This window comes from Watersipora subatra, chromosome 5, assembly GCF_963576615.1.
Source record: "Watersipora subatra chromosome 5, tzWatSuba1.1, whole genome shotgun sequence".
Lineage (NCBI taxonomy): Eukaryota > Metazoa > Bryozoa > Gymnolaemata > Cheilostomatida > Watersiporidae > Watersipora > Watersipora subatra.
The window spans coordinates 14,422,529-14,440,094 of NC_088712.1; the positions used below are offsets into that span (position 1 = coordinate 14,422,529).

Genomic DNA, 17,566 nt, shown 5'->3' on the forward strand with positions numbered 1-17,566 from the left:
TCAATGATAAATATTGCTACTTACATGTGTTCTTGGTTTGCCACCACCTAGAAACTCCAACATAGGTTTGATCTCTTGGCCGAACCACGAAACATCAAGGCGTTCATCCAGAAGATTGGTTCTTTGAACTGTCACAGCGAGAGTCTGCAATCAATAGCATCTGCTTATTGCTATATATTATAGAGCATTTATATTAGTATTTTTGTAATTCCACATTTCTGGTATTACAAATTGTTTTACGACTAGTGCAACGATCAGATCGCTAAGTCGTTTATCGTATGCTATTCGTAAGCTTGTTTTGCTGTTTTTCTACTCATACTATTTGATAACCGCTGACTCTAAAAACTCTATGCTGACTGTTTTGTTGTATGTACCCAAACTATCTTGATACCTGTTCTCTGCCTAATGTGCTCTGAAGAAAACCATTATAGCTCAATTCGGTTGCACCAGCTGTAGATGGAAAAAAGATTGCTAACACTATATCATCGTAAGCCGGTGTTAATCTCACAATACCTTAATGATTGTTTATAGTGACGATGTTCTCTATGTCCATCACCTATCCACGCTTACATCTGCTAACTTTCGCGGCGTAGCATTCTCATTATTCAATGCAGTGGCGAAAACGACCTAATACTAGTCGTTTTATCCAGCAACTGTTATGAAGAAAACATGTATCATGCATGACGGCCAATCATCGTCATCTACAGCTGCAAGCCTTCCCAAAGTATTTGTGTCGCCTGTACGGTGAGTTCAGTTTATGGTGCGCATAATCGCCGAATCATTGCTGAGAGGACAATGTCGATATATGGTGACAGTGATACCCAGCTTAAAATGTCAAAATAAACAACTGTGTAGTATAGGATCTCTCTTGACAAACTGTATAAGTTTAATGGTAGGCCACAACCTAAACTCACTAGTGAAGCAAACAATGCACCTGTTTGTGACACTGAACATGTCACTGTGACATAGGTATATGGACATTTTCCTCTATAATATCTCAATGACTATCAATGATGCTCACTGATAAATGATAAATAAGTAATATTTTGTGATAAATCGTTGACAAACAAACCACATCACTCTATAAAAATGAAAAAAAACCTGTAAGCCATTCTCAAAGTCAAATGAAAGTTCAACTAATCATAAGTTACAATTAATATGTAGTGATGTTTGCGAACCTACGCATAATCAATCGCGATGTGGAAGTAGATATTTGTAGCATTTATTAACGCTTACTGAAGCAAAACTATGAAGTATAACAGAAAGTCAAAGAATTTTAAGCAACCACCAGAAATAGCTCAGGTGAAAGCATGGCGGAGCTACATAGCTCAACAGTTTGAAAGGGTACGTTTTTGATATTTTTCTATTCATGCTGTTCATTGCAACTTTTTATCAGTCGTGTAAATAATGGTTCTGTAGCTGTTAATACATAAAAAACCAACGACTCATGTTACTTGGATAAGTAACACTGACATACATGTATAACTAAATGATAAGCATTTTTGGCTATTCTAATCATGGACACAGCAGTGGCGTTAATAATAAATTGACACAGTTCTTTTGTAGATTTTATCAGACAGTATCAGCACTTTGTATCATTTGTAATTTTGTTTTGGTTTGCTGTGATCTGATTGCCAGAAAGCTTCTAAATAAAAATCAACAAAATTTTAGTGTAATTAAGCACTAAAAGCACGCATACTAACATTAAAAACATACCTGCACCTTTTTTATAGTACAAGCCGCTAGGAAGAAACAATTAGACATGGATTAATGTATCAACAATTTTTAAGCTACTTCCTTTCACATAGAAGGTTTGATGCTACAACTGTCTTGTACAACCTGGAAAAATGTTAGTTCAGTACTTACGGATAAATTTAGCAAAAACATGTTTACAAGTTTAAAGTTTACAAATGATTAATATGTTTAGACCAAATCACAGAAAAGTCTGTTTTATTTGGTTAAAATATATCTGAGAACTGGTGAAATTCAGTTTAAAGCGGATTTTTGTCTGTGCTTTAAACTGTGTTTAGCTGCCTTATATTGTCAACATGCCTATTATGTTTACCTGCAGCGTATAATTGTCACCACATTGTGTTTACCTGTAGTATACTGCCAACACTATATTTAGCAGCAGGGTATTGTTAACCAATCGTGTTTTCGCAGATAACATTGTCAACACAAATTGCATTTACCTGCAGTACGTTGTCAACACATTGTGTTTCTCTGCATTATATTTTCCACACATTGCATTTACCGGCAGCATGTTGTCAACACATTGCATTTACCTGCAATATATTGTCAACTCCTTGGGTCTACCTGCGTTATTTTGTCAAGACTTTATATTCAAATGCGGAACATTATCAACACGTTATATTTACCTGCAGCATAATGTCGCTAATCGCATGCTCTTTTCTTACAACGAAATCTGGTAGAGAAGCTGGACATTGTGTTTCAGTAATCTCAGGAAAAATATTACAAACTGGTTTCCAGGAGTTGAAAGTTGATGGCTGCTCAGAATCAAGACAAACAGGCTTAATTTGAGAGACCTACAACAAAATTAGTTGCCTAAAATTGAGAAAATCCTGGTAAAATTAGAGCAAAGGACCATTTACAGGGAATGATGGCTCTAAAAACCAGAGCTTAACTATAAAGTCAGACTCAGGTCAGACTCAGAATAAGGCTAAACTAATGAATATGCTAGTTTAATAATATTTGAGTCAATTCAAAATTATTAGCTTAACATTTAAGACCAATAATAATACTAGAAATTCCACTGTCATACAGCCCACGACCAAAGTGAGAATGGAAAAAAAATGGTACTGTTGGTTGTTGAAAAAGTAGTTCTCAGCAAAAATTGACAGAGTATAGTGTAAATGAGACTTGTTTGAAAAAGAATTGTTCTAGACAGAGATTGAAAAGCTTGGTTTAACACAATAATAAATTACACCTAATCACACAAACAATCACACCTGATCTACTACTACCTCAAACTTGTTTTACAGCGATAAAAAAATATCAATTCAAGCTGTAGGCCTAACCTACTGTAATGTATGTATTTTACTAACAACGATAAGGAAATATGTTTACTATAATTATTATAATTCTGAAATGCAAAAGTAGAAGTCAAATGGCAAGCTACGGTGTACTATACACAGTTTGAAAGTTGGTTGTGTTAAATGCAGAATAGTATTGATAGCGATCTTTAACAGAACGCAAGTATGAGCGTTCACGCGTCTGGAAGATTTCTGCAAACTGCAGCAAAATAAAAGCTGTTATAAAGTTTTATAAAGCTGTAGGCCTAATCTACTGTAATGTATGTAATTCAACAACAATAAGGAAATATGTTTATTATAACTCTGAAATGCAAAATTAGAAGTAAAATGGCAAGCTACTGTGTACTATACGCAGTTTGAAAGTTGGTTGCGTTGAATGTAGAATGGTTTTGATAGCAATCCTTAACAGAAAGCAAGTATGAGCGTTCACGCGTCTGAAATTTTTTTGCAAACTGCAGCAACTAAAATAAAAATTGTTCCTGGCATGAAGGGGCGGTGTAGTTCAGCCCTAGCTTGTACATAAGTTGTAAATATTTTCGGCTAACGTTTTAAATAATGAAACCTTCAGTGATTGGAAAAAACATAGGCTGATAAACTGTGTACCACGATTTTGTACCTGTAATTCGGCCTATGTCTCAAACGTTCTACGTTTATGACAGAAACCTTCGAATAACTTCGATTACAAGTAAACAATGCTCTAGACTGGTAAAATAAGCACGGGTTTCTCGTGAAATGCGCACTGCTAAATAGATCTACTATCTGTCGCACCGCTTTATTGGTGTATCGTAGGCCAGTCTTAACTTTTATGAAACCAAGCTTTTCAAGCGTTTTGTAGCAATTTTCGTCTAAATTAATCTGTCTATTTGTGTATAATCCGATCAGATGGGTAAGTTTTAAGATAATGCCGATGGTTTATGAAGACTTGGTAACATATTTAAATAGGTTTAAATGTTGTTATTATATTTTAACAACTTTACAAAACGATGGTTAAATTTGTTGATGAGATTTCAAAACAAGGGTTTGTCTTATTGTTGATGAATAATTTTCGTAAGTTGTGTGCACATGCATTTATCATAAAAACTCCCACACTTCGCTTCCGCTCGTTTGGTCGTGGGACTAAGGCTATTGGCAAGTTCTAAGGCGCAGTGCATTATCAACATAGGCTATATATGCATACATAATTTATTGTGGCATATGATCTAGTAAACCACATTTTCCCAAATCATTTCTGTCGATTTATTCAACTGGTCAATCAATATTTACCTGTTACGCAAATTATTGCATTTAATCATATTATTTCCTACAGTTGTTATTATTATGATAATATATAGCCATAAATAAAATATAATTAAATTATTTTGTTCACATTAATCTATATACATTTCTCAAAGTCGTTGGCTATTGTAAATGTCTACCTGTAGCTATTAAAATCTCGGAAAGAATAGTCCGTATTTCCGAAGATTTGATCTCGGAACCTCCCGTTTACCAGACTGACACCTGACCAATATAGCCACATGATTGATATGTTTGCTAGGCGATGTATGTTGTTATATGGGAGCAAATACCCTTCGCTTTCAGTCACGACCCAAAGTCATGACGTAACATCGTGACATATCGTCATGAAAAGCCGTAGCTCTTATTAGCAAGCTTACTCAAATTGTCCATTGACAATCTGCTAGGCTAATAACAAGTGGCTGGCAACTATAATTACCTCTCAATGTTTATAAGCTAGTTTAAACACCTAGGCTACGCTCGGTAGTATTTTATAAAACTAAAAACGAACGAGATGCGATTAACATTGCTACTCTTTCCACAGTATTTATTGTTTATCTTACAAAATTTTCAATTGAAGTGTTCAGCTTCAGCAGTTATTTTAGTATGAAATGCACACTATGCAAGATGATAACATTAAAAGGCAGCCATTCACAACTGAGCTAACTAAATACAATTTATAATAAGGTTATTTTAGTACAAGTTACAAACTCAATAGACGTTTTCAAAACCTCACACTCAAATCTGCTGTTCGCAACTTTTACTAGTTTTAGGTCGTAAGCAACAACTTTATCATTAAACTCTATTTTTTATGTAACCACAATTATTTTAAATTAGCTACAACTAAGAGTCATATATATTCACATAACCAGTTTCACATATTCAAATTAGTTTATAATTATATCTTCAAGCAGGAAACGTAACGTTAATGCAGAAAGTTTGTTTCCGTTGTGCTCTTGGAAGTACAAAGCATTTGCAGCATCAATTTTATGTCCTTTTAGTAGCATTACTAGTACTGTTACCAACTTTTACAATGTTTGCTATTATTAACAGCATTATTAATATTGTTGCCAAGGTAATTTAATTACCACCATAACGTCACAGGCTTTACATCTGTTAGTATTATAATTTTAATTAACAACATTATCGTTATCATTGTGGATATTATTATTAAGAATATTATTATTGTTTTCCATATTTTTACCCTTACCATCAGTAATATCATTTTAATGAACTTTGTTAAAAATATTCTTATAGAAGAACTGCTCAAGGAAGTTTAAAATAGCGCAAAATTTCGTAGTAAGTGATAACTTCTTCCACCAATTGACTGGCTTTTAAAAACGAACAGAAAATTAGAGTTGTCTGTTCATTTTATTTAGCATACTTTGCTAAGTTTTTTTTTCAGTACTAAGGAAATTTTGAAGCAATATGATAAGTTTTGTACATAAATCTTAGGCATAAAAAATTATCTATAAAGAAATTGAGCCGATTTCAATACAATTTTTGTTGATAGAGATTTTAGGAATTACATACCTCTAGCGCTACCAATTTTTCTGGGCTATTTATCGAGGCAGCTTGAAGAGTGCACAAAAGTTTTATCTGTAATCCTGTCCAAGCCAAGGCAATGTTTGAACCCGGAAGAGCTGTCTAAAATTATTATAAAAATCAACTCAGATTACAAGGACATGGCTACTTATTAGGTAAAACCTAATAAACTTTTACAGCTTAGATCATCGCTAAAAGAAATCGACATAAAAAACAAAGTTTTTTCAAAAAAGAAACTACACTCATGGTGAGCTGCAAACATGGTTTCTATTAGGATGACACATGGAGCAAAATTTTCTTTCATTCAAGTACACATATGGTAGGCTAATGAATTACCTACTCACTAATCAGAAAGGATTTGTTTGAAACCTTCTAAAGCTACACAACAGGGCTCTTGGTCATATGCCAATGCTGTGGCAAGTCAGACTCTTTGTGCACCAGCAGCAGTAGCGGTAGGCCAGAGTTAGAAATAATTTAATAATTAGTCATTTACCAAAAAATTACACAAGTCCTTAGAAGTTTAGATTTTTTTCTAATGCATTTTGTACTTTCTTTCCTATTGACAGATCCAGTAAGTAAAATTATGTATGGATCTGAGGGTGACATGCATATCGTTTTTGTATAAAAAAAAATTGAAACGGTTTTACTGGTACCCCGTAGCAATAGGCTTTTTGGAGAGTTATGAATAAAATGCATTATCCCTTTTGGCAGACCAAAATTTCGATTCAAGCATTTTATTAGTACAAATGACATATTAGAACATGTTAATTACGACCGTCAAAAGCTGTGAAACAGCAATTAGTTTATATAGTGTTTTATGTAAAATATTGAAATACTGCTAAAATTTTAGGCATGATGATCGCCAGCCAAAAACTCAACTTGCTAGTTGTTAGTTTTGTTAAAGATAAAGTCATTTATCTCAAAATTGCAAGGATAACCATTAAGATGTAAGTTACAATAAAAACATGGAAATTGGTACAAACATGGTAACCAAAACATGAGTTCACAAGAAGGGAGTGAGAAATTATAGTACAATAGATTGCAAGAAAATATTATGTCTAATGTTAGATTAGTGGCAAGTCTATGAGAAGAATTTCATGAAAAAATGTAAATGAGATAAAATGAGATAAAAGATGCAAGGAATACAAAAAGTGTTAGGAATGCAATTTCCTAACTTTAGTTACAAAAATATTGTAATCACACAGTCTTAGTAGCAGATTTTTAGTTCCAGAAATAAATATGCTAAAATTTTGTGATGAGACAAAAAATAAAACTCTTTAATCGTTTTATCTTAAATAAAAGTTTTACATCGTTGCTTAAAAATTATTGGAGGACATATGCAATGTATGTGTGATGCTAGAGCAAAAGTTCTGAGAGTAAAATTCAAGCACACCAAGCAGGTTACACTTGTGGATGAAAGAGTCATGGATTAGTTTAACATGTATTAGTAAGAGATAAAGGTCGATGGCAAAGCATACTTCAATTGAAGTCAAATTTATAAAAAAATAAAACAAAACATTTACACAGTGAAAAGAACAAAAAATTGGTTGGATTTGAGTTGAGAGGATTGAAGTTTTTAAAGGATTATTTGCAACAAAATTTAATTACAGTTATTTTGTATCAAAAACTTCACCATGTCTTACTCTGCTGTGTTGTAGGTGCAAAATGCGTGGAAATGTGATTACAAGCTTTTAAAAGCTCAAAAACGAACAGTTGATCGCAGCCATCACAAAACCACCGTGGATCGGAATCAGTTTATTTCTCTGACGTGGTCATTACATTTGGTTATTGTTTTGTCACGTGGTGTTCTCACGTAAATTGAAAGGCCAATAAAAAGCTCAATATAAAGCTTCTCGTAGCACTAGTTTATGACAAACACTTCGCGTTTTACCGAAGACCCTGCATCAAATATACATGCTCGCTACTTTACAGTTTTGTTTCAGCTTGGTCTAATCACCTAGTTATAATCTGATCATGTGACCCATACATTGGATTAATTTCTGCAGCATTTTTTGATTATCACAAGTGACCAACAGACTTGGCATGTTTATCAGACAATGATATGTACTCTTTCGAGCTAAGGTTGAAAAATTAAACAAATTTCATGGTAGGTTATAAGATATCTGTGCTGAAAGTAACAGCATTACAATGACCACTAGAAATTCCCCTGTCATACAGTCCATGACCAAAGTGATTTTGAAAAAATGAAAGATTACTGATGGTTGAGAAATGCAATATTAGCAGTCAAATGGCACTGCAGTGCAATAGGATAACTGCAATCATTGGTAGCTGTAATGTAGTGGGTGCGGGTGTTATTATGTACAACAAACAGCAATAATGAAAGGAAAATATTATATCTTTAGATCTCTGCTCCTGCAAGAGGAGAAATGCAATATTACAAGTAAAATGCACTGATATTCTTAGAATAACAAATATTATTAATATAGTAATACAGTAATAATAGAAAACCAATGCACAGTTTTGTTTACATTTCAAAACGTCATAGCTAACAACATCAAGAAGTTTAATAATTATACAGATTTTTAGAAAATATATTTAACAAAACTATTTAGAAAAAAAAATAACAGTAACATATTGCTCATCATCGATGTTGTTAGTGTGTCTATAACATTTCAGTAGTCATCCAAACTTATAATTAAATATGGTAATAATCTCATAAGAATCGTTAGAAAAAAATATCATTGTAATTTCCTTTACTTTCACTGCTTTGGACATCAGTTAGAATACCAAAGTACTCAAAAGTGTCCAAAATGTCAGTTACTTTGAAATTGACACAAAAGAAACGATTATATTTCAGTACTTCTACGTTAATTACAAAAACCTTCGGCAATTCGACAATGCTCTGCTTTTTGTGCAATGCGCACGACTTAATGGTTCTGTTCTCTGTCACCCAGTGTTTTGTTTGCCGGTCTTAATTTTGATAAAACTAAGGCTTGGCAAGTTTTAATAACGATTTTCGGCCAAATTAATCTGTTTATTTGTGTATAATCCGATCAGATAGGTGAGTTTTAAGTTATTGTCGACAATTTACAAAGACTTGGTAACATATTTAAATAGATTTTTATGTGTTTAGTATTGCTATTATACTTAAACGACTCTATTGAAAAATGGTTAAATTTGTTGATGAGATTTCGGTACAAGGGTTTGCGATGTTGTTGATGAATAATTTTCGTGAGTTGTGTGCACATGCATTTATCATAAAACTCTCAAACATTCTCTCTGCTCGTGTTGGGTCAAGGGATAAAATAGACGCGTAAGAACTATAGACATGGTTTTATCGAATGCCTGAAGTATATCTGTAAAAATATTTCCACAAATAGGGTTGCATGAAAATGTAAAGGAAAACCATCTTCTACAACTACGTCCTAATTGAGCCGTTTTGGAAAGATATTCTAATCTATGGTGGCGTTGTTAAGGCTGCAATTAACTGTTCTTTTTTGAGCTTTTAAGAGCTTGTAATCACATTTTCGCATATTTCGCACCTACAACACAACAGAGTAACACATGGTGAATCTTTTGGTATCAAATAATTGTTATGCGAATTTTGTTGCAAGTCAATCTGTAACTCTTTAAAAATTGCCTTGAAACCAACTTGAGTATGTCAAAAGCTCAAGGGGGAATTATGATAGTTATTTGGGTTTCAGAGAAAATAAGTAGAGCCAGCTACATTTTTTATTGATGATTCACTGCTGTTGAGTTATTTTCTATGCTAATATGCTTTTAAAAAACGTTCATGGTGTTTAACAGAAAATTAGTTTCAGTGCACGTTTTATAAAGTTAGGTGTAACCATGAGTCAGTGACATGTAATTGTTCTTTGAATGCATATAAATAGATTTATAAAATAGCAGCAAGGTACCTTTCTGTGATGGTTATGTTCAAGCAATAAGCAGTCATGGTTTTAGGAATACAAAAACATAGCAATTAAACATAAACCAAATAAAAGAGTTAAAACCAAAAGCAAAGCAAATAAATGAAAAATAGTTTTGTTCATTTATTGTTGTTTTTTTCCTTACAGTAGGAAAGGATTCTAACAAGGAAATCTTAAACGAAAACATAGTGAAATCAAAATACTATAATTATATTTGAAAAAAATGAAAGGAAATGATTTTCAAGAAAGTTTAATCTCAACATCCAACAATGATTTCATTGTCACAAGTAATGCCACAATTCACTGCAATGCCACAAATATGAAATTTTTTTTGAACACGATATAAGAAAGACGCAAAAAATATTTGCCTAGTTAAATAAAATGAGCTCAATGAAATAGAAACTAGAAAAGTCTGTTGCGAAAACTCGGCATTCATGGTAACCAAATTGATTTGCATACACAATGTGTTTGATTACTTTTTGGAGTTTTTTTAAGTTACAATTGCTGTCGTTTGATCTGTGTTTAGTGTTCAAGCATATTAGCACTATATTTAGAATTTAGGTAAAATCTCACATTATGCAACAGAATGTTTTTTGTTTCGCAAGCACATGAGATGCCTTTGGCTCTAGACCTTGATATTATCAACACACAATTACATAGAACTATGAAACTATTGTCCTTAGAAACTCTTAGACATCTTTATAATTTATTATAACTGATGTCTCATATTCGGTCATAAAACTTTCATGTCAGAAGTAAAAACACTGCAAGGAAAACATTTGATGAGCCCATTTAGAGAGCTTTTGAAAGTTATCAATTCTAAGAGTTTTTTGGAAATATGTAATGGTTTTCTTACAGCATGATCAGCTTAATATGAAATGAACCAACAGGGTTGAATCTGACAGACTACCAACAGTGTTATTTTTTTGAAAACACATAAAAACTTGTCAGTTATGCACAACTGAGCTGATTCAATCCAATTTGAAAAATGAGGAAGCAATTTCAAGACCAATTTTAAATTCAACTGAATAAAAAATTTTGACAAGTGTTTGGTCGTAAGCCATGATTTTATAATTACACTCCACTTTTCATGTAGCGAAAACTAATACAAATAATTTTTCAACCTTTCAGAATTTTAGGCATTTACATACCCCTCTTTTACTCATTTAGTTAGTTTAAAATTTTATTTTCGAGAAAACATTTGAATTACAGTTAGCTTCTGTAGCTTAGTTGCAGTTAGAAAGTGTTTGCAGTACAGACTTTAAGGCCTTTTAGTAGCATTATTATTGTTATTGCTGTTTTGTTTTACATTTTATTTAAGGTTTTTGTTATTACCAATATTATTAATAATTTAACTCTTATAATTAGCAGCAAAATTTTAGATGACTTGTAACCGTTACTATTATCATTACCAATATTCTCGACATTATCATTGATATTATTATAAATATTACTGTGATTTTTTATCTTTACACTTGCTACCACTATCATCATTTCTGCTACTTTTTTGCTCAAAATATTTTAGGGAAGAATTGTTTAAAGAGATTTAGGATAGTATAAAAGTATGCTAGCAAGTGATGACACGCGACCAGCCGATTGATTTGACCATCTGTACCATGCTAAATTATATACATTAAATATAAGCAAAGAAAATTTATTAAAAAAAGATTGAATGTTTTTCATCCTACATTCACGATAAAGGAATTCAGAAATAGCATACCTCAGATGGCGCCATTCTTTCCGGGCTTTCTAGTAGGACAACTTGAGGAGTGCGCCAAAGTTCCATCTGTAGTCCTGTGAAACCTAAGATGATGTTTGAAGCAGGAAAAGCTCTCTGAAATTAACCCCAATTTCAATCAAAATTAGTTGCACTATACCCCACCTATGCACAAACAATGTTAGATGCAAACAAAACTTCAAACAACTCAAATTTTTGTGAGAGTTGTTTCACTTTGATTCTATAGCGTAATCTAGTTAAAACATTATACACAATCAAACTCTATAGGTTTTAAGCAATTACACGAATATTCCTATTTTTATTAAAGAGTTATGAAAAAAATGCATTATTTTTTTCGTTTACCTACATTTTGGTTAGAAAATTGTGAGTAGTAAGCCTGGCGATGCCAAAAGTTCTTTAATTTTTAGATGGTCAGCAGGTGGATTTTTAAAATGCTTATAATCAAGAACCAGATAAAGTCTTGAAACCGGAAAAATAATTTTTTTACTTGCTGCAGGTAATGACTTCAGTAGTAACAAAATAAGTTGAAAAAGATAAATAAAAGTTTAGCACTTTAACAACAAAATTAAAGTTTGGTGAAATTAAAATATTAGCTACTATAACGTTCTAAATGCAACAAATATTGAAACACTAAAGAAAAAGTAAAGAATGTTGTAGGGCTTGAGTCTGCTTCAATTGTAAGTGTAATGGTCATCAGACAAAAACTGGTCCTATTATTGAATGTCCTCTTTGTAAAAAGTAAGGTCAATTATGTCACAATTGCAATACTATGAATAATACTAATAATATTATACATGTATAATAATACTATGAATCATGATGTGAGTTACAATAAAAAAACATAGAAATAAGTAGAAGTAGAAAAAGTGGTAGCTACTGCAGAAGTTATAAACAGGAAGGCGGGGAGAAATGATACAGTTGGGTACAAGATAATATTAAGCGTAAATATAAAAGTCACAGAATTACTAGCAAGAAAATTGTTTTCAGCAGAAAATATAGGTAGATATAATAGGAGATGAAAGGACTATAAAAATTAAATGTCCTTTTTGTCAAAGGTAAGGTCATTTATCTTATAATTGCAAGAGTGTAAGATAATGATATCAGTTACAATAAAGAGCAAGGAATTAAGTAGAAGAAGACCAAGTGGTAGCTACAGCAGAAGTTATAAACAGGAAAGCAGAGAGAAGTGATACAGCTGGCTACAACAGTTGATACAGAAATGATACAGTTGGCTACCACATATCAAAGTCAATTTCTCAACCTCAAAGGTTATCAGCTTTTTGTTACGGCATTGAAAGCAACACTATAGAAATAATTAACAACTGTATCTGACTAATAGTAGCTCCTCATTTAACGTGGTTTTAATACTTTGACACATGTGACAAATGGCTTTCATTTATGATGGAATCTGTACTGATAGTTTTAGGTTAAAAGTTGGGATTTAGTGTGCGAATGAAGATTTTACATTATTTTTTGCAAAAGCGAAACGTAAAAGTTTTGCTCGGCTAAAAACTGTAAGGACACTAATAATGACTAGCTTAACAGTGCAGAAAAATAGCTTAAGTTAAAAACATTGTGAAAGGCATTGAACAGCCAGAAGAAGATGACAGGGTGTTAAAAGATCCGGCATTCAGAATGGAAATCGCCCAGCAGGTGATGTAAATATTTTCTTTCAAAGTGTTAATTTCTGTTTCTGCATCTATTATAAGTATGGTTTGCTTACGTCACTTTTTTTGAATATGAACTGATAGAATTTAATAGATTTTTTTAGAGATTAAATATCTTTTATAAATTAAAATTATGCAGATTCATAGCTTGTAATTTCATAACGTCATTTTGATTATTAATCGGCTTACAATGAATCAAAGCTCACAAGTCCTTTTTTATTGCACATAAAAAGCCAGTAAAACTGCAAACTGTACTGAACATATCAATGAGTGCAATGAGCTTTCATACAACGTTGTTGAATATAGCAATAAAATAAAAATATGCTTTCAAGTTTAGAATAAAGTAAATGGTTGAAAGTTTCAACAAGTTGCAACACATGGCGCAAGCTATTTAATCTTCACAGGTTGAATGCAAACAATAAATAGCATCTGCTAAATATATTTTTCCAGCTTCCCAATGTATATTTATTAATAGATCTCTGGCGAATGAAAGTAAGTTGGCATATTTATTGCATCCAAAAGGGTTAATACTCTTTTGCCCAAAGCTGAGGGCAACGTATAGGCAGAATTTTCTTTAACTGTACAATTGTTAAATTTATTGTTCCTCAAATTCTGACAAACCAACCAAATTCTTTAAAAAATAAAACACCACCATCTAATTGAATGCCGCATCTAATAAAACACCACCCTCTATTTGAATGTCACATCTAATAAAGCATCACTCTGAAAAATGGTTGTAAAAAAGAGTGCCATCACGTTCAAATAGAGGTTTTACACTAGCTAGATGTGATGAGAGATTCAAGGACTATAAAATGCATTTCTTCGCAGATAAATAATAATAAATAAATAAACTATAGTAATAGTCAATATGGTACTTACAATCAAAGTGATAGTTTACGGTTCTAGAAAAACAAACGTTGAAGATTAAACAGCAAATGGTTAAATGTTTTAAAATTGTTTTCAAGCATATTTAATGTACAATTGATAAATATAAACTTTTTCACCGATAAATGCTGCCTAGAGCAAATAAAACCTTGAGAAAAAAAGTCAAGTGAAGTAAATTATGTGCATTTGAAAAAAAGCTCTTTTTGCATAACACTGTTCTGCAATATAAATATAAATAAGCAAAATGGAGATATCTGGTCCTGATGACTGATATCTATGGTTTTGTAACTTTTTTTGAGGAAGTAGCAATGCAGTTGATGGTTAAGCAGATTGAAGATACGATTAGAGTATTTTAAACTGCAAATATCTAAAAATATTGTTTGATGTGAGCTCAAAACTGAAGAGATTAAAAATAAGGACAATGTATGAGCCAAGTATTATTAAAATATGAAAGATAAAAAACATTGGCAAAGCCGTGTTTATTTAAAAATTGAACACACATTTATAGAAACCAAAAATAACATGTATGCAGTGAAGAGATTAAAGTAAAGCTTGTTGAATAGAAGTGACCTAAAGAGGTTCAAATTTATGGCTGTTGCAACCTCATGTTTTAATAAATTTGAGCTTGTCAAGGAATGCAATGAGATTAGGATAGTTGCTTAATGTTATGTTAAAACAGATGAGCCAGCTGAAGCTTCTTCTTCAAGATTCATTGGTGATGAGTTGTTGTCACATTCGGTATGCTGTCATAAAAAGGCTATGCTGAACGGCAAAAACTAAAATTTAGCAATTGAGGAGTTCAATAAAAAAGGAAAATAATAGAGCTAGAGCCACATGAAATTAACCCTACAAAACCTAGTTACTGAAATTATCCTGATTTTACCTTTAGTGTATAAAAACAAATTCAAGACATCGCGCATTGTGGACAAGTTTGGTTCATTTAATGATTCATGTAACGATTTCTAATAAGATCTTTAAGAATGATGATATTGAAGTTTAAATTTCTTGAAGATAAAATGCAAAAGAACATGTCGAGGGAAAATTTACACATAACTTAGCAACACTGCAATCATCTAGTTCAAAACTGCTGAAGAATTTAGGGCTGTGATTCATTTGGCTCCAACAATGAATCAAATGTGTGAACATGCACCAATGTTTAAAGAGGCTGATATACATAGGCTGGGCTTTTATAGAAATTTGGACAACAATCCAGACAATGTGACAACAACCCATCTAAGCATTAGTTAGCAAATGCCTCTTCATGACATGCCTCCTATATCAGTATCTCCAAATAAAACATAAAAGCAGGAAAGCTCCATCGGGGCTGAAAAGCTCTCCCTGGAACCAACCTTTCAGTTTTGAGCCTCACAGCCATAGTAGGAACACCAATGACAGGAGGGGGGAGCACAATATGTTTACCAAAATGGAGGTTTACACAACCAAATCATATTATGACTAGTTAGTTTATCAGAGAAATATTATTATGTCAGATTATCATGATCAACCAGATCATGAGGCAAGGTATTTACCATCTACTGTGAATTTAGCAAAAAACTAAAATATAAAATAAATCGAAGAGATCTACCTTCAATGCTGCCTCTGGCACTTTGCAGAGTTTGGTTGAGAACAATGGCTGCTCAGAGATGCTTTCTTTATATGCAATTAATGCATGCAGCACATAGAAAAGAGCATAACTTTTGTACCACCAGTTGGTTCCTACAATATGACCTACTGAGCATGATAAAAGACAAATGCAAGAAACAATACAAAGAAGCATGGCACCTTCTACCGATAGTGAAAAAAAAACTAGGTGTAAACTAGTTTATTCAAATAGAGTCATAGCTGAAGCTTTAGTATACAATGTGAACTAGGCCACTGTTTATTTTATCACTACAATGTATTAGATTTGTTTGTAACAACGGTCTTTATAAAAACAACTGCTGTCAAAAATGATAACGCTTTCTCAGTCTCATCATTTCATTGCTTGTAGTTGATGACCTTGCTTAACAATTCATCAATAAAACTAAGCAATCTAAAGTTAAACAAAAAGTAAACAAGTTGTTGACAATTCTGTTTAAATTTAAAAAGTAAGCAATACCGATTTACCGATTTGTTGGTTCTTGGCTTTAATGAGACTTTCCTCTTCCAGTGGTAGTGTTGAACCAGTTGTCTTCTCAAAAGATCTTTCAACTAAATCGGGTGAATCCAATTTCTTCAAGTACTCCTTTTTATCATCAGGCAGTTGGAAATGGAGACATGGATCAGACTTGGCACTTGGGTGTGATCTCTTTGAAGTCAAAAGTTCTTGAAAGACACTGACTTCTTCCAGTCTGTCCCCCTCATCATTTCCATCAGAAACCACATCTGTATTCGTAGATTCTTCTTCTTCATCGGCATCAGATGGTTGAAATGTGATACAATCCGGTTTGAGCTGATAAAGTAGAAAAACTGAGTTGTATTATATTATACATAATAGTTCTTGCAAAACCTCACATTGCATTTGAATTGCACCAAAAAATATACCGGCTATTAGTAAGAATACTAACTTTAGAGACAACAGTTCTGTTGCAAAACAATTCTTTAGGTTTTTTGCAAGCTAGTTTCTAGCTTGCAGAAAACCTAAAGATTAGTTTTGGAGCAGAACATACAAAAATAGTAATAATTCAAATCATTTTTGATTAAAATGTGTTTTAACTAATTAGAGAAAGCTGTTATATAATGCTAGTTTCAATATGGCTATTAAATCTTATGGCCATTCTTTTGTGAGGCTTTGTTTGCTCTTTTTTACTACAACGAAAAACTGGGTGGATGCGTTTATATTTGCAGAACCCACCTCACGGATCCGGCAACAGGCTGTACAATTAAAGGCCATGAAAAAGAAAATTTACTACAAGCCCACATTTATTACCATAAACTAAAAATGCCACTTATGATGTAGAAAAAAAGAGCAATTTTCTCAGAAAAAATGACGTAAATTTTCAAAAGTAATTTCTCACAAAAAAAACATTGCACAGAATTTCTTGTGAAAAAAGATAAGAAAAGCAAAAAGTATCAAGATGACACAAAAAAAACTATAAAGAAGCAAAATGCTAATAACATTGAATTCCAAATAAGTATTGCAAAGATCTGTGCTTCAAGAACAGTTCAATGAACTAGGCTGGATAAGTTTGGAACTAGGTATTTACCCAGAAGCAGATCAGCATATAGAGTTTCTTACTAATTTCATTTATAAAAAAGTATTAATTAAATACGTGTCTCATTTTATTGGTTCAAGCTTTACAAAAACTTAGCTCACGGAATGTGAAGCAAATGATCAAAAAACACAAAAGCAACCCAACCAATCATGGACAAGAATTATGAAAGATATTTTAGCATTTTAAGTGTTTGTCGGATTATTTGTCGTACAAGGCCAACTGTATGAGGCATTTGGCCAAAGCAGTTAAGTAATGAATTAAGCTGGTAGGCCTCCAATAATAAAGCTACGCTTTCATGGGGTTTTTACCTACAATTGATCTT

At 32.5% G+C, this 17,566-nt stretch overlaps 1 protein-coding gene across 2 annotated transcripts in view; it reads right to left on the bottom strand.

The window, feature by feature from the left end:
• The window catches only part of LOC137396510 (uncharacterized), a 39,136-nt gene that overhangs the window by 2,338 nt on the left and 19,232 nt on the right, over nt 1-17,566 (bottom strand). For both annotated transcript variants that reach the window (XM_068082815.1, XM_068082816.1), the window contains 6 exons: nt 16,157-16,481; nt 15,636-15,766; nt 11,481-11,594; nt 5,859-5,972; nt 2,379-2,546; nt 25-144 (listed from right to left, as the gene is read on the bottom strand). In XM_068082815.1, the coding sequence (XP_067938916.1) occupies nt 25-144; nt 2,379-2,546; nt 5,859-5,972; nt 11,481-11,594; nt 15,636-15,766; nt 16,157-16,481 (972 nt within the window). The remainder of the gene's footprint in view (nt 1-24; nt 145-2,378; nt 2,547-5,858; nt 5,973-11,480; nt 11,595-15,635; nt 15,767-16,156; nt 16,482-17,566) is intronic.